This window comes from Colletotrichum chrysophilum, assembly GCF_026319265.1.
Source record: "Colletotrichum chrysophilum strain AFK26 chromosome Unknown scaffold_17, whole genome shotgun sequence".
Taxonomy (NCBI): Eukaryota; Fungi; Ascomycota; class Sordariomycetes; order Glomerellales; family Glomerellaceae; genus Colletotrichum; species Colletotrichum chrysophilum.
In genome coordinates, this window is record NW_026517304.1 from 419,773 (window position 1) to 444,737 (window position 24,965).

The following is a 24,965-nucleotide window of genomic DNA, read 5'->3' on the forward strand; positions in this document are numbered from 1 at the left end:
CGTTGGCACCGTTCGAGCGCAAGACTGTGTCTCTGAATTGGGGCTCCAGAGACTGACGAACAAGACCAATACGTGTTTCGTGAGGCTCGCATCGGGCGCCAGTGGGACGCCTAGAAAAGCCGTAAAAAGGGAGGGCGGCGTGGGGTCAGACCAAGACACCCTCAACGCGTTTCTTCATTCCAGAAGCCGGCTGGCGTCCTTTTCCCCAAACCCTTGCTTCACCCACTGCTCACTCGCAAAAGACTCGATTGTCAGATCAAGGGGGGTATATTACTCATGTGTATGTGACAAACTAACACCGCATCCCAAACGCCGGTCTTTTCCGGATGCTCTAAAATGATCCCTTTCGTAGAATGCTCTCCCACTGGTCGCTGGCCCACGTCTATTCTTACACCATGATCCTCCTCAACCCCTCCGTGCCACCCAGGACGCGTCGTCCGGTGACCGCGCATCGTCCCTGCCCGCTCTCCCACTTGCCCTCCTTGTCCGCCATGAAGTCTTCCTGCTTGGGGTGCATGCCCTCCACCCATCGATGGATGCACGAGTAGCAGTACACGATGCCCGTCTGGCACGCTGTCGGGGTCGCAATCGGCTCCTCGCACACCGGACACAGCGCAGAGTCCTCGGGCGCGGGGACCGTGTAGATGGGCAGCAGTGAAGGCGTAGCAATTGGCGCCGTCTCTGCGGCCGGGACAGCAGCCGCCTCGGACTCGTCGCCACCAGCAGTCTCCTTGCCCTTGCTCGTGTCGGCGGACCATCCCTTGCCAGCCAGCCCCGAGACGACGGGTGGCGGCAGGTCCAGCGTCTCCGTCGCCTTGCGCGACAGCTGCTTCGCAAAGTCGGAAGCGTGCCACCACTCGAGAAACTTGAGCGCAAAGATGCTCATCGGCAGCAGCATCGACAGGCTTGAGAGCAGCCGCGGGCCCATCTCGCGCGGCGAGAATAGCGACCGCCAGCCGGGGGGCGCGCCGCCCTTTGCCGGGGTGCCGCTCGTCAGGGCGTCGATGGCCTGGTAGTCTGCCCCCGTCATCCGCCGCACGCGGGTGTTGATGAGCCACATGAAGGGGTTGTGGTATTTGCTGTTGTCAAACAGGTACGCGAGGTTGAAGGACAGCAGCGCAAAGTAGTAGGCCGCGTTGACGCTGGGGTAGACGTTGCGCAGGAACCAGCGGTAGTAGTGCAGGAACCTCTGCTTCCACGTCGGGTTCGGCGGCATCTGCGTGTACGCCGCGCCCAGCAGCGCGCGGGGCGCGTTGACCTCGTACCCCTCGTCGAGCTTGCGCTTGAGGTACGGTATCCCGACCATCACGGCCAGATTCATCCACACATCCTTTGTGGTCAGCTTCAGCGTGTCCCGCACGATGTGCGGCGCGCTGGCGCTCGCGCGCGGGATCTCGGCATGCAGGGCCCTCTCGCGCTTGAGGCCGTAAAAGTGTTCCGTGAAGCTGCCGCCGCGGGTCTTGAGGTAGTGGCGCTCGACGACGAGCATGCACAGCGCGTACAGCTCGTCAAAGGAGTTGAGGGCGCGGAGGAGGTACCGCGGGTAGCGCTGCGTCGCGACCGTGAGAAGGTATCGGATCGTCGGGGGGAGGAGGGAATTGAGCTGCTGTTCGGAGATCAGCTCGAAGAGGGAGGGCTTCTGGTCGTCGAAAGAGCCCCGAAGGGCGGTCATGAACTCCATGGCGGGCGGCCTCGGTCATTGAACTGGTGATGATTCGGGTGTCGAAGGCTGTTATCTCGACATGTTCTCTGATGGACTGGTGGTTTGTCAGGAGTGGGAAGTTGGCGGTACCGATGGGATTTGCCGAGGCACTTTCCGCTAGCGTGCCGAAGCTGGGACCCAGAACCCGGGGAAGTCAGTGGTTAGCGGGGCGTTGCTGCTGACGGACGCCCAGGGGCCCGGAATGGCAATGGAGTTCCTTCATCAACAACCTCACTTAATACGCAATAGACACCGATACACGTTCATTTTATAGAATCATTTTGAAGCCTTCATTGAGCACACATCTTTGAGACTCACCAATCCGCATCAAGTTTACAATATGGCTAAAGACTCTAAACGCATCCCCTCTCATTTCAAGACAATTTTCGACGCCGACACCCCCGAGGATCGCATCAAAGCATGGATATCGCTTGAGAAGAACGACAATGGTCAGCTCAAGTCCGGGGTGCGTCTTTCTCACATACGACTCTCACAACAAACGACTAACAAGACACAGAACTGGATGCGTGAGATTATGCCCCACGTCACACTCCTCTCGACAGACGCATCAAGCCCGCACCCCTCGGCGACCTTCTCCTTCACGGTCCAGCCGGACCACTGCAATAGGGGCGGCAATCTGCACGGCGGCTGCGCGGCGACGCTCTTCGACTTTCTTACCACCCTCCCGCTGGCCCTCATCAACGACAAGCCGGGCTTCTGGCAGTTCCTCGGCGTCTCGCGCACCCTTAGCTGCAGCTACCTCCGCCCGGCCCCCTGTGGGGAAGAGTGCATCGTCGAGTGCGAGATTGTCCAGGTCGGCCGCACCTTGTGCCAGCTCAAGGGCGTCCTGCGGAGGAAGAGCGACAACGTCATCCTGGTTACGTGTGAACACCATAAGTACAACACGGACCCGCCTGTGAGCAGCAAATTGTAGACCAGAGGGGCCCTCATTAGAATATAGAACACCATAATTGTACACTGCATTATCATTCGCCAATGACGTGATGCCCGTTCAGCAACATGTCGATGATCTCGGCGTCCGCAGAGGCCAGCGCCGCCAGGTCCTGCGCCAGGGCCTCCCTGTCGTTCTCGACATCCATCTCCTCGTCTTCCTCGTCCTCACCCCACTCGCCCACGACAAAGTCCTCGTCGTCTTCGTCGCTGCCCAGGTCCGCCTCAAAGTCCATGATTGGCAAAAAGTCGTGAAAGCTGATCTGCTGATCGTCCCCCTTGGGGTTCGGCGCCCGGTCAGACACTTTGAAGTACGCGCTGGGCCCGCAGGGGCCGTGAGGATCGTAGTCTCTGTTCCTAGTCAGCACTTTACCCGCATCGGTGGTCGATGTTACGTACGTGTCGAACCAATGCCCTACAACGCCCCTCGCGGAGCCGACGCCGCCGATCTGAATACCCTCACTTCGCCATCGGGCGTGGCCGCTAAAGATGGAGAACGTGGTCCAGCGGACCTCGCCCTCTTTCGTCAGGCGGACGGTGCCTTTTACTGCTGATTAGAGGAGAATTAACAATGACAACGAGCACGATACGCCAAGCACATGCACCTACCTCGGAGGTCAGAGTTGGCGTTCTCGTCCCACGAGTCGTCAATCGACCGTGAGATGCCCTCAAAGTGCACGACGGGTAGGTCTTTGCCGTCCTGCTCGCCCGGCGGCTGTACGTCCGTGACGTGAATCTTCATGACGATGAGGCGGGTGGCTTCGCCCACGTCCAGGGCTGGCCGGGGAACCTCCCGCGGCATTTGGTCGTCGAGGGGAAAGTTGTAGCCGAAAAAGTCGTTGTAGTCGATGAAACACACCACCTGGGATTGTTAGTTACGGCCAACTTGTGAGAACCACCACCTACCCTTAGCCATGTCCCGGCAACACCGTACGGGTCCTTCAAATCCAAGTCCTGGATCCCCCGATTCGGAGCAGGCACGTAGCTCCCAGCCCACGACCCAACAAACGGACGTTCCCACAGATTACTAAACACCTTGGCCGTCAGGTTCTGCGAGCGTATGTTGCTCCCAAGCACAATCAGAATCGCCTCAACCTTCTCCCAGTCCACACGGTCCGTGTCGTCGTCCATGAACGGTCCCCATTTCGTCCGCGGGGTGTACTGCCGCAAGTCGTACACCTTGGAACACGCGTACGGATACACCCGCGACGATCGCGTGCGCCCACAGTTGAGGATCGGGCGGCCATACAGGCAGTGCAGCTTCGCGCTCTGCTGGTGCGCCTCCTTGGGCTTCTCCGGGATGCGGATAGGCCGTACTTCGCTGCGCGCGCGCTCAAAGATGAAGGAGCGGCAGAGAAATGCCAGACGCGCCGGCTCCTCACGGAAGGCGCGCGCCAGAAATGCTGCGTTTCGTGACGCTGCGTGAGTCCCAGCTTCGTTTTGTGCTTCGCCCGTGGATGAGGCGTTCTTGAGGAGTCTGTTGACGGTATCGTAGACGAACGGTAATTCGTCAGTCTAGTATGATAAGTGTCATTACCATGCGACGAACTGGAAAGTTGACGCACCTTCTCATCTACATTACTACCGGTGCAGAGCAAACTGAGCCTCACGTAGTCGTGGATCTCCTTCTCCCAGTCCAATTCCGCGTCTGCCGGGGTGTCCTGTCGCCGCAGTTAGACCGCATTCATCGCATCGCCACGCAACCGTCTCACCAGCACACTCAGATAAACGTCCTTGCAGAGTTTCTGGTTCCCCTTCACAAAAGTGTGTAAAAAGCGGCATGTGCGGGGCAGGCGGCCGAGGTCGCGCGGCTCGAGGCCCGCAAAGATGTGGTGGAGGATCTCCGCCGGCAGCAGGTTGAGATGCAGCATCTTGGATGCCCCGTCGGCGTGACCCATTTGTTCTGCAAGTCAAGGTGCGCGCAGCTCGCTCACGAATGAGAACGTTTCGAAACAAGAGGTGAGTGCGAGATGTGGTGAGGTGGGAGATGAACGACGCAACAGAAGCTTAAACTTACGTCGTCGGCCTGGATTGGTCCACCACACCCAACCCATCATGCGGGGACGTGGGCGGGCGACTCTCCGGAGGTAGGAGGTAAGCTCCGACGTATCAGCGCGGTGGAGACTACGACCGAATCAGGCAAGTTCATGCCATCACGGTTCACCGGCTGAGGTTTGCTTCGTACCGGTCGCTTCTCCAACCAACCAAGTAAAGAAAAGCCTGTCCCACGCTGCCTGAAAGTGAGGCGCCGTTCCAGCTACCCCAACTGTTACTTGCTTCACCAGCGCTTGCGTTGTTGGACCGTTGCATTAATCATCATGACGTAAGTCGACGCACATGCTCTTTCGTCTAATTCTTGCACTTACACCATCGGTGCCGATGGACCCACCGGGACCCGGCAGACGGCCCGGGGCGGGCCCGCAGTCTACCGAGGCAGCATAGACAGGCAAACCGACCAAATGAAGGCAACCCTCACGCCACCGATTCACCACCCTCATTGGCAAAGCTTTAAATACACCCGGCCCACCCGGGCCTCAGCGGACTTACCCGGCGCCGTCGGAGGCCGCAAAGCGTATTTCAACTCAATAAACAAGCTTAGACGCCGAGCTTCATCACTGGACGAAAGGCCGAAAGCCCCGGACCACGTGGGCCGCGTATCGCCAGGAGACGGCATCATCTACATGCCGCAGAGATGTGCCACCCCTCGAGCAAGTCGCCCGTCCATATGCACACACCCATCCAACTCGTGCCCCGTCGTCGCCCCCTATTCAAAAAAGCCTAAATGAAGGCACCAACACGGCGCAGCGAATGCCGTGAAGAATGCAGCCCAACCGCCAAGATCGCCCATCACCTTGGGACCGGATAGGTGGGATTTCATCTTCTCGGTTCACACGCACCCCACGTCCCGTTGCCTCTGTTCTCTCCATGGGCCGCGGCCCGACTGAGACGACCGACCATGTCAGCAATGAAATGAGAACCACAGGGTGCACCAATGTGAAAAGTGACAAGTTCGCCAATATACTCGCCGAGACTAGGTATTCTCTGCCTCGGCCTTCATGCTATTCGTATGTCACAAACATTGCGACACGCCTTGAAGAAAAGGGCGCCTCGTCGGGTATAGATACAGTACAGAAAAAATGTGAAGTGCGGCCGCAAGGTCTGTCATGCCAAATTATCGTCCCGACTCCTCAAATGATAACTGGCACAAAAGTGGTATATTGTAAACCCGAATTCCTCCCGTCATAATGCCGCCGTCACGGTTCGTTCCGATGCCAATCGATGAAAAACATGCCTGCCGCCTTCTGTCTTGATTCGCTATGCCGTTGCCCCAGAATTCAGCTGGAGGCAGTTGTTGAGAAGATTGGCTCCCTCGTGGAGCAGCTCCCAGCGTGTGGTTCCGAAAGAGTCTTTGAGCACGAGCAGTAGCGCCGTGTTCGTGTTGATGCCCTTCATGCTCTTGAGCTCCTCTGGCGAAGACACACCGCCGTACTTGGCTAGGTAGTCCCGCATCTGCCGCACCTGTTCCTGCTTCGTGGTTGGCAGAGGCACCCCGGGACAGGGCCCCTCGAGGGCGAACCCGTAGCACCAGACGACGAGTGCTGCAAAGTAGAGAACCCACGGCCTGTTGAGCAGCACGTCGTCTCGGGCCGTATACGGCTCGTCGTACTTGAAGCCGTTTGATTGTGGCGATCCTCCCCCGTCAGGCATCAGGACAGAGCAGAGGAACTTGAGCGCGTAGTAGGTTGCGTCTCGGGCCTTTGCGGACGGCGCCCAGAGGTCCCTCATCCTTCTCTGAGCGCTGTTGAGGTCCTGCTGCCCGATGGCTCGCCCCAAAAGCCGCTTCGCCCTGGCGAAAATCTGGCAGTCCACAATATCGACATGCATCGCCATGTGGGCGAGGTGGTGCAGCACTGTGCGACTTTCAAACACTACGTTGGCCTCGTTCTTCTTGGCGGAGTCGAACCGGTAAGGATCCGACGAGCCTTCGTTCCGAGAGAGTGACTTGTCAAAGTCCTCCTTCCACGCATCAAAGGCGCGTGTAAGTGTCCCCCGCCACTTATCCCGGCCCCCTAGCGCCTGCGAGACTCCACCGCCGAGGACGTTAACCTGGAGGTCCCTCTGGTTCATGTGCCAGCTAACGCTGAGGAGTCCGGCCATCAGGACCATGCGGCCGAATGGGTTGGTTTGGACCCCCTGGCCGCTGAGTGTCCGCTTGAGACCCTCCAGGAAGGATATCGGCTTAATGCCGTTTGACATGATGTTGGACTCGATCCGGCCGACCTCTGCGCCGCTGTTGGCTTTCCACATGGCATCGTCGCAGGGCAGCGGGAGCCGCATTTCGTGGGTGACCATCACCGTGGAGTGGCCAAACATGGTTGCGTGTATTGAGTCAATGACGAAGGCGGCGAACGCGGCCCGGCGCGTCGACTCGTTGGTGATCCAGTGATTCCACCATTCGTCGGCGGTGTGGGCAACCCCTGATGCCGAGGAGTGTCGTGAGCTATTCTTATCGTCTCGCGGATTCGGAGGCGAATCTAGTGCCGACTTGCCAATGAGTGACCTGCCGCGGCGCATCAGGGTGATTGTCGTCGCGTGGTGAATGTGGGCCCGCTCGTGCAACTCTCTCGTCGAGTACATTTTCTCGTACAGCTCCAGCAGCAAGAGGGTCTGGAACAGCCAAAGCTTCGCCGGCGGGCGGAAGTTGGGGTCCATGAAGATTTCCCACCGCAAGTGCCATGCCAGAAAGTTGGACAGCTGCGCGCCGGCCTTGGTGACCTTTTGCCCGTGCGTCTTATCGAGACAGGCGGCACCGATTGTCATCATGGCGAGAAGCAGCAGATTCGGCGTCCGATCGGGAGAGAAGGTGGGCTTGTGAAGGATGGGAATCTGGTCACTGAAGTGAACCCAGTATGATCCGATGTAGGCCTGCATCATCCGCTTGCTGAGCATGTGGTCGCCGTCGGTCCGGTCCCCTTCCAGAATGCTGTCGCGCTGCCGCAGTGTCGGCGCCTGGTCGTTTTCGTGGAACCTCTGGCTGATGAAGTCGTAAATCTCCTGGCTCTTCTCTTCCGAAATGGTCGCCTCTGGTAGGTTCTGGTCCAGTAGGTTGTTGACGGCCATGACCTGGTGCGAGCCGGACGGGAAGTATCCCATCGGCACGCCGTCGGTCCCGACATAAGGTACGCTATAGGAGTTTCCATATTCTCCGTAGCTGAGAAAGGTCAGCGCAACTCACGCACGAACATCCAATGTACTCACTTGCTCGCATACTGAGGGGGCACTATCTGCCCCATTGGTGACCCCTCGCCCTGCTGGGTGGTGTTGAACAGGTAGGCGACAAAGTCTTCCGGGATCGTCACGTACGGCGACTTGCTGAGGATGCTGTCGGTCCCAAAGACCGGGATGGTCCCGGGCATCGACATCTGGTCGAGCAGCATCATCTCGCCCGACTGCTGGGGATGCCCCTGTTCGCTGTACTCGGCCGAGGTGGTCGGTGCGTACGTCTGGCCTGCTTCCCGGGGTACGTTACCCGTCCCGTTGGAGAAGTCGGACGGGGGAAGGTTGAACGGCGGAAAGTTTTGCTGGGTAGTGTAGGTTGCGGACTGCGGGGTGTTGTGCTGCTGGCCGTGGTATCCATGCTGGTTGGAAACCGGAGACATGTATGGCCCGTTCGTCTGTACCGTCGGCCGTGATCCGTTGCTTGGAGACTGATGCGGAGGCCGAAGCGCCTGGACGTTTCCGTAACCACCGTCGTGGTGCATGTAGCCGTCCATGTTCGGGGGTGCCCCCATGGGATATCCGGTGGGAGGCGTATGAGTCGCCTGCGCAAAAGGGCTTCCCGTGGCTTCCTTGGGCGACTGGAACTGCTGCATCTGGTTCTGTCGCACATTGGCGAAGCCGGTGCCCGGCCGACTGATTTCGGGCGACGCCGACCCGGGCAGGGGATACGGTGGCCGGTCAGTCGTGGGAGAAATGTGGCTCATCATCGAGTCTTTGCGGTTCAGAGCCGATCCCTTGGCCGTGTGGCGGTCCCTGTGGCGGTTACACAAATCCAGCCGGACAAAGGTGCGATTGCAGTCGGGAAAGTCGCAAGCGTAGATCTGTTTCGGTGTGTGGTTCAACTGGTGTCGGTATCTGGAAACGTGTTAGTCGAAGCCGTCAGCTTTGGTGCGTCTACTGACAGATGCTCGGCTCTCGAGTAGCTCTTCCCACAGCCTTCTTGGGGACATTCAAACTTCTTGTCCAAGCCCTTGCGGCTCCTCCGTCTCTTCCGCGCAGGGCCGCCGTCTGAATTGGACGAACCGGCCTTGCCGTCGTCGCCGTCGGCCCCATCGTCGTCCACCAGATCGGCGTCCTTTTCTTCGGAGCCCTCCCGCGGCCTCCCTCTTCCAGAGTCGTGCTCTTGCTTGATGAACTGCTGCGGGCTCGCCCGCGAGTCGTGGTCCGGTGCCATTGTCGCAGAGCTTCGGGGAGAGAGGGGCATCGAACTGGTAAAGTCAGACGTATGCGCCGGTAGTACGGAAGTCATATTTCTTGGATGGCCAAGGGACTATGTGGCGCGGGCGTCTACTGTAATCAGGCGCGCAGCAAAGCCTCGAGCGCGCGGGGTGCGGTGGCGTCTCGAGGGAAACCGTATACGTCGTGAGATTCGAATATGTGCAGTGGGTGGCGCGGCGAGACTGGGGCGGATCAGTCCACCAGGCTTCCGTCCTTTTTCGCAATGTACAACGAAGTGCGCAAAATCGCACTCGTGGTTATTGGTTTCGGCCTCTCCAAAGCCAATTGGAGAGGGGTTTTCAAAACATGACTGTCGGGGAGGTGTCTCGCCAGCAGAGTCGACGGCGGCCAAGCTGGAGATGCGAGTGCGCGACGAGAAGCGTGGCCGGCTGAGAAGGCAGAGTGAGATTTCCCTGTATGAAGGCACTCTTGAGGCGAGGTAAGCCAAGGTGAGTTGGTGGTACTGGTGCTGCTGGGGGTGGGTTAGCAAGTGGATGTCGGTGGAGCTCGTGGTATTAATGATGGGCCTGCCGCCTGTTGCGGTAAAATGGACGAGCGCGGGCTGCATGAGAGGAGGGGGTGGCCCGGGTGGGTGTCAAAAAAAATAAGAGACGGCAAGGTTGGAGGTTGCGGATGGAGTGGACCGTCATCAAGGGCCGTGGACCAAGCGTTGCCGTTCGGGGGTGTAACGACGAGAGACGAAGAAGACCAAGGCCTGCCATCCGCCATCCGCTACCCGCCGTGGGAGGAGGGACAACCTTGGGGCAAGGCCTCTTGTGATGCAAGGCCTTGAGCCCTAAGTGAGCCCTCCGCCCCGTGAAGCAAAGCACGATATAGCTCGGTGTACTATTGCCAGGACACGGGCGACGAAAAGGACTAGTCCGATGCCAGGAAGGGAGCAGTTGGAGGTGACTGGAGGACGTGGAGGGCGAAGAAAAAGGTTCCGTCTGTTTTCCTGGGGGAGGCGCACGCCGCCGTTCAAGTCGCACGCGCTGTGGTCTGGGGGAGTCCAGCCTCGAGGAAGCAAGACATGGAGTAGACCAGATGAGAGCGGGATGTACCGCGGTACGCCGATCGCTTGGTCTTCGCTGAGTGCGGGCGGGTATCTGTAGCTTCAAGGTACACGACCCGTCGCAGCATGATCCCCTGGAGCGAAACGAACCGAAGCGAGCCGTTGATGTCCGCCTATGGCATCCCCAGCGAACCTTGGCCGTAGCTGCAGATACCTCAAGGGGACAAGGCACCTCTCTCTGCCTTAGGTCGAGCTGGAGAGGGCTCGTCGGGATGCGCCGTCATCGTCTCGGTGTCCGGCGCTCCTTACAACTGCAGTAGCAGCGGCGGGAGTCTGCCAGGCTGTCGTCTTGGGTGGGATATCAGGTCCATTCCACGACTCCAACCTGACCGATGTCCGGTATGGGATGTGCGTAGCGGCCCGCGTCTGACATGGCCCGCGACGGCACTCATCCAAGCCATTGCTGTACCGTGGAATGTCGAACGGGACTGGGGGTTGGGGGGGGAAAGGGGAGGATCGAGACAACAGGCGCGGGTGAGGAAAGGGAAAGCTGCGACATACGGGAGACGGGAATGGCCTACCTAAAGACAGACTGACCTTGCCAAGTCGAGAGATGCAAGGGCAGAGAAAGCGAGTCTGGTGGATTTCGCAGGTGGTAGGGTCGCAGTAGGAACTGGCAAACACAGAGGCAAACTCGTCGGAGCTTCTCGAAGGTTGACTGACGTGCGGGCGCGGGTTCGAGATTGGCCTCGAGGCTGCGGTTGGTGATCGCGTGGTGTCGTGCGTGGGTGGTGCCCGTTCGCGTCGTGATGCGGTTGCTGTCGTCGAGTCGAGTCTCACTGATCAACCTCAATGGCACAAGTCGGGGTCCAGGTCCTGGGGAAGTGGGCAGCAGCAGAGCAATTCGGCCATCTAGGGACGGTAGGCAGGACAGAGACGCAGGGTGGGAATGTGGGGGGTCTTATGGCACTCCCACTCTCGTCTCCCTCCTCGACCTCGACCTCGACTCTGGCATCCAGGCGTCTCCTCCCACCACCTCCTCCCAGATGAGCCGGCCGGTGTGAATGAGGAGCCCCCCCCCCCTCCCCCGGGTCTGGGTCGGGACCAGTCAGGTCCATGTCCAGGTCTGGGTGTGAGGCCCGCGGCGTGATGTACCTACGGCGCTGCGATGCGATGCGATGCGATGCCCTGCCTGCCCTGTCTCGACCTGTCCCAGAGCAGTAATTGCAGCAAGTAAGCTGCCAGCTTCCAGCTCCCATAGGAGCATCGAGAGACGGCAACCTGCCAAAAAGTGTGGTGGACCACACGCCATGGGGGTCCTTTAGTAGCCCCGAATAATATGGGAAAGGCGGTTGGAACGCTGCTAGGGCCGCGAAGTGGCCCCCCGTTGCGACAGCCTTTGGGGGTGCACTCGGAGAGGGGGAGGCGACTCGACTTGGGCTGGCACTAATTGTCAAGGTACCTGGACAGACGGCGCCCCGAGAACGAGATGCCCATCTCTGGCCACCCAGCCCGCACTGTGAGACGACGTGTGTATTGTCAGTCGACGGCATCATCTCCAGCGAGCCGGTCACGGTGTCGTGTCGTCGATCCACGTCCACCGTTGGGTTGCTTTCTCTCGGTGCTCTCATCTGATCGATCTGGCGGTTCTTAACGTCCCAGCATGTTGCTTCCCTTGTCCCTGCTCGCGCCGTCATCGACCTGCTTATATCCGATGCTCAAATGCAAGCCACCACCCAAAGGTTGGCACTGGCAGACCACAAGGGCGTTCAGCCAGTCTTCGGTACCGTTGCAACGAGAATTGACAAGTGACAGGAACTGCATTCTTGTGCCTGCGCCTCGTCATTTACTTCGTTCTGCGGTGCGTGATATTTGCCCGGGACAGCCGTATTGTCTGCCATCGTGCCAACCCCAAAGCAGGACTGGCCTCGGTGTCTCATCGGGCGCGGGCGGTCGAGGGACTGTCACGTCTAGATCCGTTTGATCCCGGCTTGATTCGAAGGACTGTTTGTCGTGCGTTTGCGATTTCGAGGTGGACAAATGGGGGCGTTGGCGACCGAGCGTCTTCTGTCACGTTGCCCGCCTCGTCTTCTGTCCCACGCACTAGCCATCAGCCCTCAGCCCTCCAGACTCATTACTTCCAACGCTGGCTCCACTTGGAACAACAGCATGCGATGGAGGCTTCTCTCATGATGTGTGTTCAACGGCTCTCACTCGTCGTACGATGGCACGATGGAAACCAGAGAATAACGATAGACAGTGTGCGTTCAGCCTGATCAACTGTAGCGGCAGAGGACCCTCCAGACCCCGAGTCCCTCTCTTGTAGGGCGACATGGCCCCCCAGTGACCGGCGCGGTTAGTCTCGCAGGGATGCCCGGTGTAGGATGTTCACTTGAAGAAGACGAGACGTGTGGGGATGGGCACGGTCTGGAGCTTGGACATGGCCCATCCGGGGCGCCATTCCCCCGACCTGCGGACGAGTTGCGTGGATCGGCCGCCGGTGTCACCTTGAGCTTTCCTGGGAGCGCATCTGTAAGGCATCGAATTTCTGCTAGCCTGGGCGAGAGCTTGCCCACAGACACTGCAGCTTATTTCAACACAGGATCGTCCTCACTAGTGTGCTCGGCCACACGCACTTCTCGGGACCTTCTGCCGCTGGAAGCTGTCTTGGTGTCAATATTGGCGAGGGTTAGCGGCGCTCGAGAATGACGAAATGAAATCAGACAGACTGCATAGTGCAACAGACGAAGATGGACACCGGCACCGTGCAGAGTCAGGTGGGCGAGGCCTGCGATGGGAGTTGATGCTGCCATCGGACCACAGCGCCTCTGCGTTCACTTGACCATCTCCTCCTGTAGCCTCCCGGCACAGCTCATCTGGTGCCATGTCGTACCCAACGGCGCCGTTGGCCTTCCCGGCTGTCGCGTCTAAGTTGTGAGGCCAGCCGTCATCCTCGTCCATAGACAAACATGCCGTGGCACTAGAAGCAGACAGCTTCGTTCGCAGGCAGCTGTCATGTTGTCGCCGGTCGGTCGCTAACACCCCACGCCTGAGGCTGAGGTGCGCAGCGCACATCAGGTACAAATACCGCACTCCCGGGTCTACCGCCTGGCGTGGGAGCACTGTGCCGGTGCGTCAGTGAAGCTGATTCGCATTTCTGCTCATGACCTTGGACGCTATCATCTTCTTGGTCCATCTCATCTCGTAATGTGTTCCTGATGGGGCATGGGCGTGGTTTCAAATAGGTATGGCAGCACACGACTCTCGCTAGTCGCAAAAGAGTCCATTTGGCATTCGAGATTGGAGAAACCGTGCATTTTGAGCACCTCCCGTTGTTGGAGTCGTCCCCTTGCTGATCACACCCTGTGGAGAATTGGTCCCCCACCCACTCGACCAAACCAACCGAGAGTGGGCGTCGTGGGCTCGAGTCGACTTCCGCGGGCCTTCTGTTTAGACGTTCACACAAGTAGTTGTAATGTGGCCGGTCAGCTTGAGCTGTGCTTGGCAGGCGACTATCTTTCCGTACACCTAGCCGGAAGTAGCGAAATGACTGCTTAGCTTCGCGGCAGTACCTGGATGACCCAAGAGTGATGTCCTCCCTTATAGCAACGCCCAGTGCCTCTGAGACAATCCTGTCGTTCGGCGTACCAGAGTGAAGCGGTGTCAAAAGTCCAGACGCGTTCTCCAGCTCCGAGAATGAAGACCGAGAATCCTAGTCGAAAGGGGACAGGGGTGATCTGCTGGTCCTTGATCGATCGCCAGTCAGCATGCGACAATCCCCACTGAGAGCGAGCCGTGATCAGGGACATGGGGAGTTGGACAACAGCTCCCGAAGCCAGCCTCCAGGGTGGCCATCGAATCGCCAGTCTCCCTTGCGTGTTGGCTGAGGGCGACGAAAGAAGACGGGCTGCTTTTCTTGGGTATCCGACGAGCAGCAGCGCTCGGGGCTTGTGTCCGGTGGCTGGTGTGCTTCTAATGAAGGACCTTTCTGTCGAGCAAGCGGCGGCGAACTGGTTCAACAGCAGGTTGCTGCATCGATGCAGGTCCTCGACTGCAGCACCTGATCAAATCTCTGCAAATCGATTCGTTGCTCGCCACCGGACGGACGAAAGTAGCCCATCGTTCTGGCAGCCAACCATCGCCTTGCGGGTCGTTGAGGGGGAATGTGTGCCAATGACTAGCTTGGCACTTGCTAAACTGCCGCCTCGCCCATCGGCCCCGGGATGGCATTCTCGGCATTGCGGGGTCACGACGCCGGCGCTGTGAGAGACGTGCCCTGGAGAATCGAGCAGATCTCGGGCTGGCGTTGAAAGAAAGTTTGGGGGTCTCTTGGTCCACCTGCGTCCGGACGTGGGATGACCCTCAGGACGCGGGATATCAATTACGTGCGAGCCGTGACCCAGACCGCTGGGCCAGCCACGCCTGTCTCCCAGCGCGGGATAAGAAACCACACACATTCTTTCGGTGTGGGATGACCAGCGAGCACAGCAAACTTGGGCGCCCTCGCCGGCCCGTCGTGCGGTATTGCTCCAAGGTATCGCTGGCCGGTGACCATGCAGCAGTATGTGCACCCAACGTATTCGTATGGCCACCTGTACTGGCGTGCGGAGAACTTGGGCTTGACACCGTCTGTGGGATTTCCGGGTGCGAGCGGCCCTCCAGTTCGCCGTTGTTCGGGCTCATGCATTGAATTTCTACTTGTTGTCAGGAGCCGTATGGAACGCAGATGCAAGGTAAAATCTGGTGCTTGAGGGGTCATGCGGCGTGGGGAAACTGTGCGTGAAGCGTACTGCGAGCCATCCGCATGAGGTAAGCCGAAAAGCGCCCCAGCCCGTGTGGGAGACCCCTAGATTGGACGGAACTATGTCGTTTGGCTGGCAAGTTGTAACGGTCTGTCTGGTTTGTCTTCTTTGTTCCGTCGACTTGAGGTGTGACGACAATGGGAACTCCCGTTATTGCGTCGTTGATGTTTGGCATGTTGCAGGGCTCAGTCTGTGCCGTCACCGGCTCCGGCTCGCCTACTCCGTGAGTATTACTGAGTGAAGCCCGGACTGCAGCCCATGAATCGTAGGTGTAATCTGACTTGATGAGGGCGTCGTCTCCTCCGGTCTGCTTCATAGTGAGCATGACTCCCTTCTGCCCCCTTCGATGCCCCCTCTTCTCCCAGTCAAGCACCCCGAGGGTAGAAGTCCATCTCAGCTAGCCGTGTTGACTGGTTGTTTCGTTGGCTTTCAATCGTCTGCGTGCTGCTATGAGTTCCTACTTCCTACACGAAAAAATGAGTCGCGGGATGGATGGGGGAGGGGCCGACTGCCAAGAGAGCCAAGTGGACGGCGTGGGTCACCCGCTATCCTAATGTGGTTGGTGCTGAAAAATGAGCAAGCACTCACCGAGGCAGGCGGCTGTTTGGCAGGCATTCTCAGGGTGCTGCTCACGCGGTACGTACCTAATCAGTGCGATCTTGTCGCACCACCAGGCACAGCTCGTTGAGTCCCCGAATGCCGCCAGCGCCCCGCAGCTCACTTTTGAGGCAGGCAAGGCCCTGGGCAACCGGCCGGTCCAGCAACCAACAGACAGAGCCATGACGTGAAATCTCCCCCCCCCCCGGCTGCTCTCTTCCACTCGCACCACTTCCTGCTCAATTGCTGCTCCGAATACAATGTGATACCGTCCGACGCCTACTTTTCACTCCAGAGACCCGACCGAACCACTACAGACGGCCTCGGCGATTTGCCAACCACTCTAGAGCCCTTCTCACCCTGGTCGCCTTCGTCATGGCTCCTAAAAACTCCAAGACCGCTGCGGCACACGACGACTCTAAAGCCGAGGGCCCAACGACGAAAGAAAAGCACTCGTCCGGCTCCGGAAGTCATACAAATGGCAAGATGCGGCGTGTAGCCAGCTCGACCGGCTCCAACCTGCGCGAGGTCACAAACGCCAGCGCGGCTGCCGAGGCGGTGCCCACGAAGCAGGAGGCACAGAACCCAGGGGTAAGGGGACAGACATCCTCACGCCACGATCACGAAGCAGCCTGCTAACACTTTCGTTCTCCCAGCTGCAATGGAATACCTTCGACCGAGAGACGTTACACGCTTACCGTCGCGAGCACCACCTCAACACCCCAACCTCCTTCTCCTGCTCGTACCGCCAACTGGTCCTGTCACGACCCGGAGGCATCGGGCTGCAGTCCCCCACGATGGCCCGGAAGAAGGAGAACCGGAGGCAGAGCAAGGAGCAGCTCACCATGACTGTGCGGAAACACTTCAACGGTCTCGGGGTCCAGGAGAACGACGTGATCGTGGACTTTATCCACAAGGTCAGGAGCCACTCCATCACTAAAGCCGATCGGAGCAGGCGAGCAAATCCCCACGACGCTTGACGACGCTATACGACGTACACCATATTGTTTTTGCGACTACAACATGCATCGACAGGAGCTGATTGGCATGCGATTCTGCTTTGGAAGAACAGGCTGCGTGGGCGACTTCGGAGTGCATAATGATACCTCATCCTAGGCGGGAAACCACATGGAAAAGAAAGGACGGACGGGGGCAAGCGAGACCCTCCGTCGCAGGCCTTTTACATAGTTACGATACTACATAATGATATTTGGGCGTTTTGGGTTCGGTCACTCACACAATCCCTTCCCTTCTGCATGGCTGTGTGCAGCCGGTGCCGGCTCCGAGTAGAGCAAGCAGGGCGGCGCACACAACGCGCACTTACCCGCGAATTTCCACCAGGACGCAACTTGATGTGGGGCGGCTGCGCGCACCACTTAAAGTCGTCGCAAATTGCTGACGTTCGCCGTGCAGCAGCCCCGCGGCCCCTGTAAACCGCCCTGAGCAGAAAGGCTCCGGGCGCGGACCCAGTGGCCTCAGGCAGGCACCGGTGTTCGGCTTAGCATCGGGCAAAAAAAAAAAAAAGTTGATATCATAACCGTCCCGACTCAATGGCACATCGAAGGGCAAAGAATTTGCGGGAGAGTTCCACTTGCGCGCTAGATGCTTTTCCGCGTCCCCCAGCCAATTATTAACCCTCTAAACTCTACGACACCACTGCTTCAGATGCGTCGACACAGCTCACAATGAATGCAAGCATTCTCACAAAGGCAGCGGCACCAGGCCGTCTGTTGTCGAGCCGTATTTCTTCTCGGCAATCCAAGCTCAAGGATGCCGTCTGCAAGCGCGCGGGCATCCATACCGGCGGCGGAACCTTTACCGCCAGATCCACGAAGTCTCCAGCTCCCCGGGTGACATGTCAAGCTCCCCCATCCAAGCGTGTAAGTGACGCACCACCTGTCATGAAGCTGCACAGCATGCTCACGAGCCTCATCATAGGCATTCCACGCAACGTCGACAGCCCTCGCACCGAGCGACCCGTACAAGACGTTGGGCGTCGACAAGTCGGCCTCGGCCGGCGACATCAAGAAGGCGTACTACGGCCTCGCGAAGAAGTACCACCCGGACACGAACAAGGACCCCTCGGCGAAGGAGACTTTCGGCGAGATCCAGAGCGCATACGAGATTCTCTCCGACCCCAAGAAGAAACAGCAATTTGACCAGTTCGGCGCCGCCGGCTTCGACCCCAGAGGCGGCGGGGCACCCGGCGGTGACCCGTTTGGCGGAGCCGGCAACCCGTTCGGCGGCGGGTTCGGCGGCCAGGGCGGATTCGGCGGGGGCTTCAACTTTGACGATATCTTTTCGGCCTTCACCGGCGGCCAGGGCTCGCCGTTTGGCCGTCGCGGCGGCGCCGGGCGCAACCCGTTCCAGCAGGAGATACTCGTCGGCGACAACATTGAGGTGCAGTCGAGCATATCGTTCATGGAGGCGGCTAAGGGCACGAGCAAGACGATTACGATAACGCCCCTGACGGAGTGCGGCACGTGTACGGGCAGCGGCCTGAAGCAGGGCACCAAGCGGTCGGCGTGCGGCGCCTGCAACGGCTCGGGCACGCGGGTGCACTTCATGAACGGCGGCTTCCAGATGGCGTCGACGTGCAATGCGTGCGGCGGCACGGGCACGACAATCCCGCGCGGGTCCGAGTGCCGGTCCTGCGCGGGCAATGGCGTCGTCAGGGAGCGCAAGACCATCACCGTCGACATTCCCGCCGGCATCGAGGACGGCATGCGGCTGCGCGTCGACGGCGCCGGCGACGCCCCCGTCACGGGCAAGAACACGGAGCCCAGCATGCGCACGCAAAAGGGCGACCTCTACGTGTTCGTGCGCGTGGCGTCCGACCCCAAGTTCCGCCGCATGGGCTCCGACATTCTCTACACGGCGTCGATCCCCATCACGACGGCGATGCTCGGCGGTGAGGTCACCGTGCCGACGCTCGACGGCCAGGTCAACGTCAAGGTCGCCACAGGCACCAACACGGGCGACAAGCTGACGCTCTCGGGCATGGGAATGAAGAAGCTCAACGGCCGCAGGGGCGGCTCGGGCGACCTCAAGGTGGAGTTCCGGGTCAACATGCCCAAGTACCTGAGCGCGAATCAGCGCACCCTGGTGGAGATGCTGGCGAACGAGATGGGCGACAAGACGGCCAAGAGAATCATGAACGTCACTCCCCAGGGGTGAGTTCCGTCCGCTGTGCCCCTGTCACCCGGTTACTAACCACCACGGCGCAGGTCGCAGCCGATGTCGCCGGAAGACTCAGAGTCCCACAAGAATGAGGGCTTCCTCAAGTCCATGTGGCACACTCTGACGAACCACCCCGCCCACAAGGGCCATGACGACGCCGCCGGCAAGCCTTCGGACCCCAACAAGAAGGACGACAAGGACGGCTCCAAGTGAGAGGCTGACCCCGGACGGTGAGCGTTGGCTGTAACGATACCGGCCTCCGACGGCGGGCGGCTCTTTACGTGCAGCAGACTTACGTTAATCATCATTAGACGGTGGTGGGGTGTTTGCATGGAAGGTGTTCAAAACGGTTGTTTTACTGATTCTGTCCTGTCCTTTTATTTACGAAACTATCCCTGGCGTCGGCAGAACGGGGAGACCACCTAGAAAGAAGCCCTTGCTTATGTGGTTTGGAGAAAAAGCCGATTGATGCTTGTATTATTCCGCAATGTACAATGTAGTATAGACACACGAGGGTGGGGGAGGGGAAGAAAAGCCAGCTCCCGCCGCGGAGGCCACTCACCTCAGACACTTTACAAACAGAGAAATCACCCAATCAATATCACGAAGACATGTACATGAGCAACCAACACTTGTTCCCGCGGGTTGACTGCGAGGGGGAGGCTGAGGCGCCTAATTGTGATGGGGGCCGCGGCGCTTGAGGTCTGAAGCGTGAGGCGCTCGGTTGTGGAAAACGCGCGGTTGGCTCTGGCTGCTGATTGACATCTCCATGCCTCCGCATCTCGCCATGTACCCCGGCATGATGGCAGATGATGCGCAGAAGGCCGAGCGTTGCGGTCGCAGAAACGGCCTCCCCATGAAGATCAGTCAGTCTTGCAGTGACAATGGCATTCTGGGTCATTTTCTGCAGCACCTTGCAAAAGAATGTCAAAGACACAACGACAGACATGAGACACCGGACTATCGATCTCGCACAAAGAGCTCCCAACCCTGCAGAGCGGGCCGTTCGGACCAGTTCGCTTGACACTTTATCTCGCTCTTGAGGGGTCGGGATGAGGTTCTGGGCCCCCCTGTCCGGCCCTGTGGTGGGGTTGCGAAGCGCCGGCCAATGAGGGGTACGAGAGGAGGGGCAGCTCTTCGCGTGGCCCGTCACCTGCATGAGGGCGGGAAGGGAGCATGGCCAATGTCGTTGCTCGGACATGGGATGTTCAAGGAGCTGGAGATTTTGGTGGAATTATCGTGTTTCTGGTGTTTGAGGCCGAGCGGTGCTGTAACCTGGTCGACTTGGTGGGACAAGACGGCATCGTGAAGCTTGCGAAGTAGGTATGCTGAGTCAATGGTCCTGTCTGAGATGCGGATGGTTCGCTTTCGTGCTTACTGCAGCAGACGCACATGGTGTAAGCAGCAATGATACCGTGACGAAGAAGCGGTGCGGTCTGGCTGAGGGGCAGACCGGCGGATATCACGAGATGGCCGGCTAATCGTACCCAAGCAGGGTGGAGTGAGGCAGCATGCAGAGACAGGGACGTCGCATCGGGTTGTCTCACTCTGCTCCGGCCAAAGTCAAAGGATAGGCCGTCTTGTTGTGTCGCGGCAGGACGAATTACACACTGGTGAATGTCTGCTGGCCGAGGCTGAATACGCGATGCTGCTGCTGCTGCTGCGCGTGCGCGAACGGCTTTACTCATTGGCGACGGCATAGCTGCCGGGTCCGCAGCGACAGCGGGCGATGTCAGGTAGAAGTGAGGTGGGATAGCTGCCCGACGAATAGCTTGGTGTTGAGGTTGCCTGGCACCTCGCACTTGCGGAACGTGATGGAAGATGCAGGAAGAGCGTCGGTCAACCGCAGGTCGGTCAGGCGTTGGGCTTGACCGGGGTGAATGGGGAATGGGTGCTGAATGACGGACGTTGCATGTGGTGTATTTTGAAAGTTTCCGTTGTTGATGCCCTCGTTGAGAGAGGGAAGCATCCTCTGAGAGAAGGGCGTACCTTGCATCTCTTCATCGACCTCAATCGCCCCTCGGTCGGGCCCCGCCAGAAAGCCAGGCACCTCCCCGGTTCCTGGTGGGCGGGCAATCATTCATCACTGCCTGGCGGCTACGTACGACAGCCTAACGTGCCCTGCTGCGGACCACGTTATGCGCCAACGTCAACAACACGCACAAAGCTTCGTTCGACCTGCCCGCCCAGCTCGCCTAGCTGAGAGTTACAAGACGACAGGACACCGCTCCTCCATCACTCAGCCTTCCTTTCCCACCTCTCTCATCGCCCCCAACTCTCCGAGCCCTGCCCTCCCACCCGGCACTCACCGTCTGTCGGGCGCTTCGTCCACCAAACACCGCCGCCGCCGCCGTCGGAGACGACAAGAGTCACACAAAGACCAGACACCTCGACGCGCCGGCAGCTACCTATCTAGGGAGCTCTCAGCGCCCGTCTGCCCCGCCTCAATCAACTGCCCGTCTCTCATTTCAACCCCAGCACTATGACCTCACAGGCAGACCAACTCGGGACACCTCTTGACAAGCAATAGAACCAAACGCACCCGCAACATCTAATAAGGCCCTCGCTGCTACCAGCATATCGTGCCACCGAACTACACACACCTCGGAAGACTTGAGACCGGCCGCAGAGCAGCAGCCCACCGACGGACTCGAAGACGCCGCCGCCGCCGCCGTCCTCGACGCCGAAAGGAGCCGCTGCGCGCTAGCTCTTCTCCATCAGCACCACCGGCCAACCTCTGAAGAGCAGTAACCGTACCTTACAGAGTACGTACAGAAAGAGGGTGACGGATCCCAGAGTGCACTGACACTGGTCTGCCTCAATCGCCGCTTCCCCCACCCCGCACTCCGCACACAACAGCACAAGACAGCAACCACCGACTGTATCCTGACCCGGCGAGCTGCATCCGTCCACCTCCTGCTGCGAGTTCCTGACCAAACACCCAGAGGTCACCTCCGACGAGGCCCCGTATGCCACCCAATCATCACGGCATCTGAATAAGGCTGCCCGTCCACAGCAAAACACTCACCCCCCGCGAGACTGCGAACCACTTGATCCATCGCCCGGGCCCCAAGCTCGCCCTCATCTTTCAAAATGACGCAGTCTCCCATGATCTCCTCGCCCCTCAAGGCCACAAACGAGATCGACTGGGTCTCCCCGCTGAAAGACTACATCCGCAACACATACGGCGATGATCCCGAGCGCTACGCCGAGGAATGCGCCACCCTCAACCGCCTGCGACAGGATGTGAGGGGCGCCGGCAAGGACAGCACCTCGGGTCGCGACATGCTCTACAGATACTATGGCCAGCTCGAGCTGCTCGATTTGCGCTTCCCCGTCGACGAGCAGCACATCAAGATCTCCTTCACATGGTACTACCCGCTCCCCAAGCTAGCCGCGCCCGCAGACTGACACCCGCCGATCACAGGTTCGACGCCTTCACCCACAAGTCGACAGCACAGTACTCCCTCGCGTTCGAGAAAGCCTCCATAATCTTCAACATATCCGCCGTCCTGTCATGCCACGCCGCGCACCAGACGAGATCCGAGGAGTCGGGCCTCAAGACGGCGTACCACTCGTTCCAGGCGTCCGCCGGCATGTTCACTTACATCAACGAGAACTTTCTGCACGCGCCCTCGTCCGACCTGAGCCGCGAGACCGTCAAGACGCTCATCGCCATCATGCTGGCCCAAGCGCAGGAGGTGTTCCTGGAGAAACAGGTGGCCGACAAGAAGAAGGTGGCGCTGCTTGCCAAGCTTGCCAGCCAAGCTGCGTACCTGTATGCGCAGGCGGTCGAAGGCGTCCAGGACAACTTCAACAGGGCCATATTCGAGAAGGTCTGGCTTCTCATGGTGCAGGTAAGATCTGTCTTTTTGTCACCCCACCGTGCAGCTTGGCGAGCTTCGGCTAACGCTCGCAGGTAAAATCCAACCTCATGAGCTCCATGTCCCAGTACTATCAGGCCCTGGCCGACGACGAGGCAGGCCAACACGGAAACGCCGTTGCCAGGTTGCAGGCGGCCGAATCGCAAGGGAAGGAGGCCAATCGCATCGCTACTAACTTCCCCAATTCCGTGCCACCGAACTCCAACCTCAGCGCCGAGACGGGAGGGCTCCTCGTTGAGTTTACAAAAAGGCACCTGTCGACCGTGCAAGATAAGCTGAAGGAGCTGAGCAAGGACAATGACTTTATTTACCACCAAACCGTGCCTGCGGAGGCGAGCCTCGCACCGGTCGCCAAGCTCCCGGCATCCAAGCCGATTCCCGTGAGCGAACTGTACGCCGGGCAGGATATTCAACGGATCACCGGCCCAGACCTGTTCTCCAAGATTGTGCCTCTGGCTGTGACGGAGTCGGCCAGTCTCTACGACGAGGAGAAGGCCAAGCTTATCAGAGCGGAGACGGAACGAGTAGACATTGCCAACAGCGAGATGGCTGCCAGCCTGGATTATCTAAGGTTACCCGGTGCTTTGCAGGTTCTAAAGGGCGGTTTCGACCAGGAGATTCTTCCCGACGACGAGTTTAGGACGTGGTGCGAGGACGTTGCAGGACACGAGGACCCGACATCCATATTTGAGACACTCCGGACCGAAAAGGACTACATCATCACCACGCTGGACAAGAACACGAAGCAGCTGGACATGGAGGAGAGTGTTTGCGAAAAGATGCGCTCAAAATACGAAAACGAATGGACGCAACAACCGAGTTCCAGGTTGACCACGACGCTGCGGAGCGACATAAGGAATTATCGAGAAGCATTGGAGGAAGCAGCGCGGAGCGACAACCAATTAGCGGCCAAGCTGCGGCAAAACGAGGCTGAATTCGAGGAGATGAGGGCTGCCGCGGCACACGGAAACATTGACGCTCTGTTCCAGCGTGCGGTCGGCAAGGTCCGCGGCAAGACGAGCAACACGGCCAGCCCTTCTGGCAACGAGAACCTGCTGGACATGGACTTTGACGAAGGGGGCCCCAGTGTCGTCGATCAGATCCACAAAGTGGAGGAGATCATGAAGAAGCTGAACCTGATCAAGAGGGAGCGCAATCAAGTGTTGAAAGACCTCAAGGAAAAGGTAGGCCCTGGTGTTGATGCTTGCAGAAAAGATGCTGACCAAGACAGGTTCACAACGACGACATTTCAGAGATTCTCATACTCAACAAAAAGTCCATTTCAAACTACGAGTCTCAGCTGTTCCAGTCGGAGCTGGAAAAGTTCAGGCCATACCAGAACCGGCTGCTTCAGGCAAACCACAAGCAGTCGGCGTTGATGAAGGATCTTACGGCCAGCTTCAACACGCTTCTGCAGGACAAGCGGGTGAGGTCGGAGCAGAGCAAGTACGAGGCGGTGCAGAGACAAAGGACGGCGGTCATGAACAAGTACAAGCGCGCGTACCAAGAGTTCCTCGACCTCGAGGCCGGGCTGCAGGGCGCCAAGACATGGTACGCCGAGATGAAGGAGACCGTGCAGAGCCTCGAGAAGAACGTCGAGACGTTTGTCAACAACAGGCGTTCGGAGGGTGCGCAGCTGCTCAACAGCATCGAACAAGAGCGGTCCACCCGCAAGGATGCGCACGCCGAGTTGGAGCGCGAGCGCCTCAGGGGACTAATGGAACGCATGTCGATGGAACCGAACGCGACCTCGCCCAAGCCCACCTCGAACCGCCCGACGCCGTCCCCGTTGAACTTTGCCAGCAACTCCGCGCCGCGGTATCCCCAGACCAACTTCCAGGGGCAGTATCAGGTCCCTCAGTCCCCTCCAGCCAACCAGCAGCAATACCCCAGCTTCGCCGCCCCCCCAACGACGCAATCGTATACGCCCCAGCCGGCCAACACATACGGCCAGCCGGCGTACAACCCAAGTCAATACGGACGCACACCCGGCCCGACGTCTCCGCCGCCTCATCAGTCTACCTTTGGTCCGACCGTCCTCCGCGGGCCTGCATCTCCTCCTCCCAATCAGACGTCATTTAACCAAGGCCAGCCCTACGGCAACTATCCTGGGCAACCGCAGCAGATGCCTGCGGGTTTCGTGCCGCCCCCTCCCCCTCCCGGGCCGCCTCCGCTGGGTCCCCAGCAGACCTTTTACGGCCAGCAAGACTACCAGCAGCAGCAGCAGCAGCAAAACTATCAACAACAAGGCCAGTATCCCTCGAGCGCGCACCCCAGGTCTGCACAGCCGCAGCAGAACAGCGATCCTTGGGCCGGGTTGAATAACTGGAAGTGAGGGC

The 24,965-nt window shown here is 59.2% G+C and overlaps 7 protein-coding genes across 7 annotated transcripts; 4 read left to right on the forward strand and 3 right to left on the reverse strand.

The window, feature by feature from the left end:
* Positions 1-388: 388 nt before the first annotated feature.
* On the reverse strand, positions 389-1,681 carry COL26b_003219 (uncharacterized protein; the record flags this gene model as incomplete). The annotated part of the gene is made up of 1 exon (XM_053176120.1): positions 389-1,681. One exon carries the CDS (start codon positions 1,679-1,681, stop codon positions 389-391), a length of 1,293 nt encoding a protein of 430 aa, XP_053040020.1.
* A 361-nt stretch (positions 1,682-2,042) lies between these two features.
* On the forward strand, positions 2,043-2,636 carry COL26b_003220 (uncharacterized protein; the record flags this gene model as incomplete). The annotated part of the gene is made up of 2 exons (XM_053176121.1): positions 2,043-2,168; positions 2,220-2,636. 2 exons carry the CDS (start codon positions 2,043-2,045, stop codon positions 2,634-2,636), a joined length of 543 nt encoding a protein of 180 aa, XP_053040021.1.
* Positions 2,637-2,688: 52 nt separating this feature from the next.
* On the reverse strand, positions 2,689-4,551 carry COL26b_003221 (uncharacterized protein; the record flags this gene model as incomplete). Its single annotated transcript, XM_053176122.1, has 5 exons — positions 2,689-3,200; positions 3,263-3,515; positions 3,560-4,168; positions 4,219-4,314; positions 4,366-4,551. 5 exons carry the CDS (start codon positions 4,549-4,551, stop codon positions 2,689-2,691), a joined length of 1,656 nt encoding a protein of 551 aa, XP_053040022.1.
* Positions 4,552-5,968: 1,417 nt separating this feature from the next.
* COL26b_003222 (uncharacterized protein) lies at positions 5,969-9,107 on the reverse strand (the record flags this gene model as incomplete). Its single annotated transcript, XM_053176123.1, has 3 exons — positions 5,969-7,865; positions 7,913-8,788; positions 8,836-9,107. The coding sequence occupies 3 exons, from the start codon at positions 9,105-9,107 to the stop codon at positions 5,969-5,971; spliced, it is 3,045 nt and encodes a 1,014-aa protein (XP_053040023.1).
* A 6,830-nt stretch (positions 9,108-15,937) lies between these two features.
* Positions 15,938-16,542, forward strand: COL26b_003223 (uncharacterized protein; the record flags this gene model as incomplete). The annotated part of the gene is made up of 2 exons (XM_053176124.1): positions 15,938-16,153; positions 16,219-16,542. 2 exons carry the CDS (start codon positions 15,938-15,940, stop codon positions 16,540-16,542), a joined length of 540 nt encoding a protein of 179 aa, XP_053040024.1.
* Positions 16,543-17,247: 705 nt separating this feature from the next.
* COL26b_003224 (uncharacterized protein) lies at positions 17,248-18,955 on the forward strand (the record flags this gene model as incomplete). Its single annotated transcript, XM_053176125.1, has 3 exons — positions 17,248-17,442; positions 17,501-18,735; positions 18,790-18,955. 3 exons carry the CDS (start codon positions 17,248-17,250, stop codon positions 18,953-18,955), a joined length of 1,596 nt encoding a protein of 531 aa, XP_053040025.1.
* A 2,880-nt stretch (positions 18,956-21,835) lies between these two features.
* On the forward strand, positions 21,836-24,961 carry BRO1 (bck1-like resistance to osmotic shock; the record flags this gene model as incomplete). The annotated part of the gene is made up of 4 exons (XM_053176126.1): positions 21,836-22,113; positions 22,170-22,599; positions 22,662-23,810; positions 23,858-24,961. The coding sequence occupies 4 exons, from the start codon at positions 21,836-21,838 to the stop codon at positions 24,959-24,961; spliced, it is 2,961 nt and encodes a 986-aa protein (XP_053040026.1).
* Between the last annotated feature and the right edge of the window lie 4 nt (positions 24,962-24,965).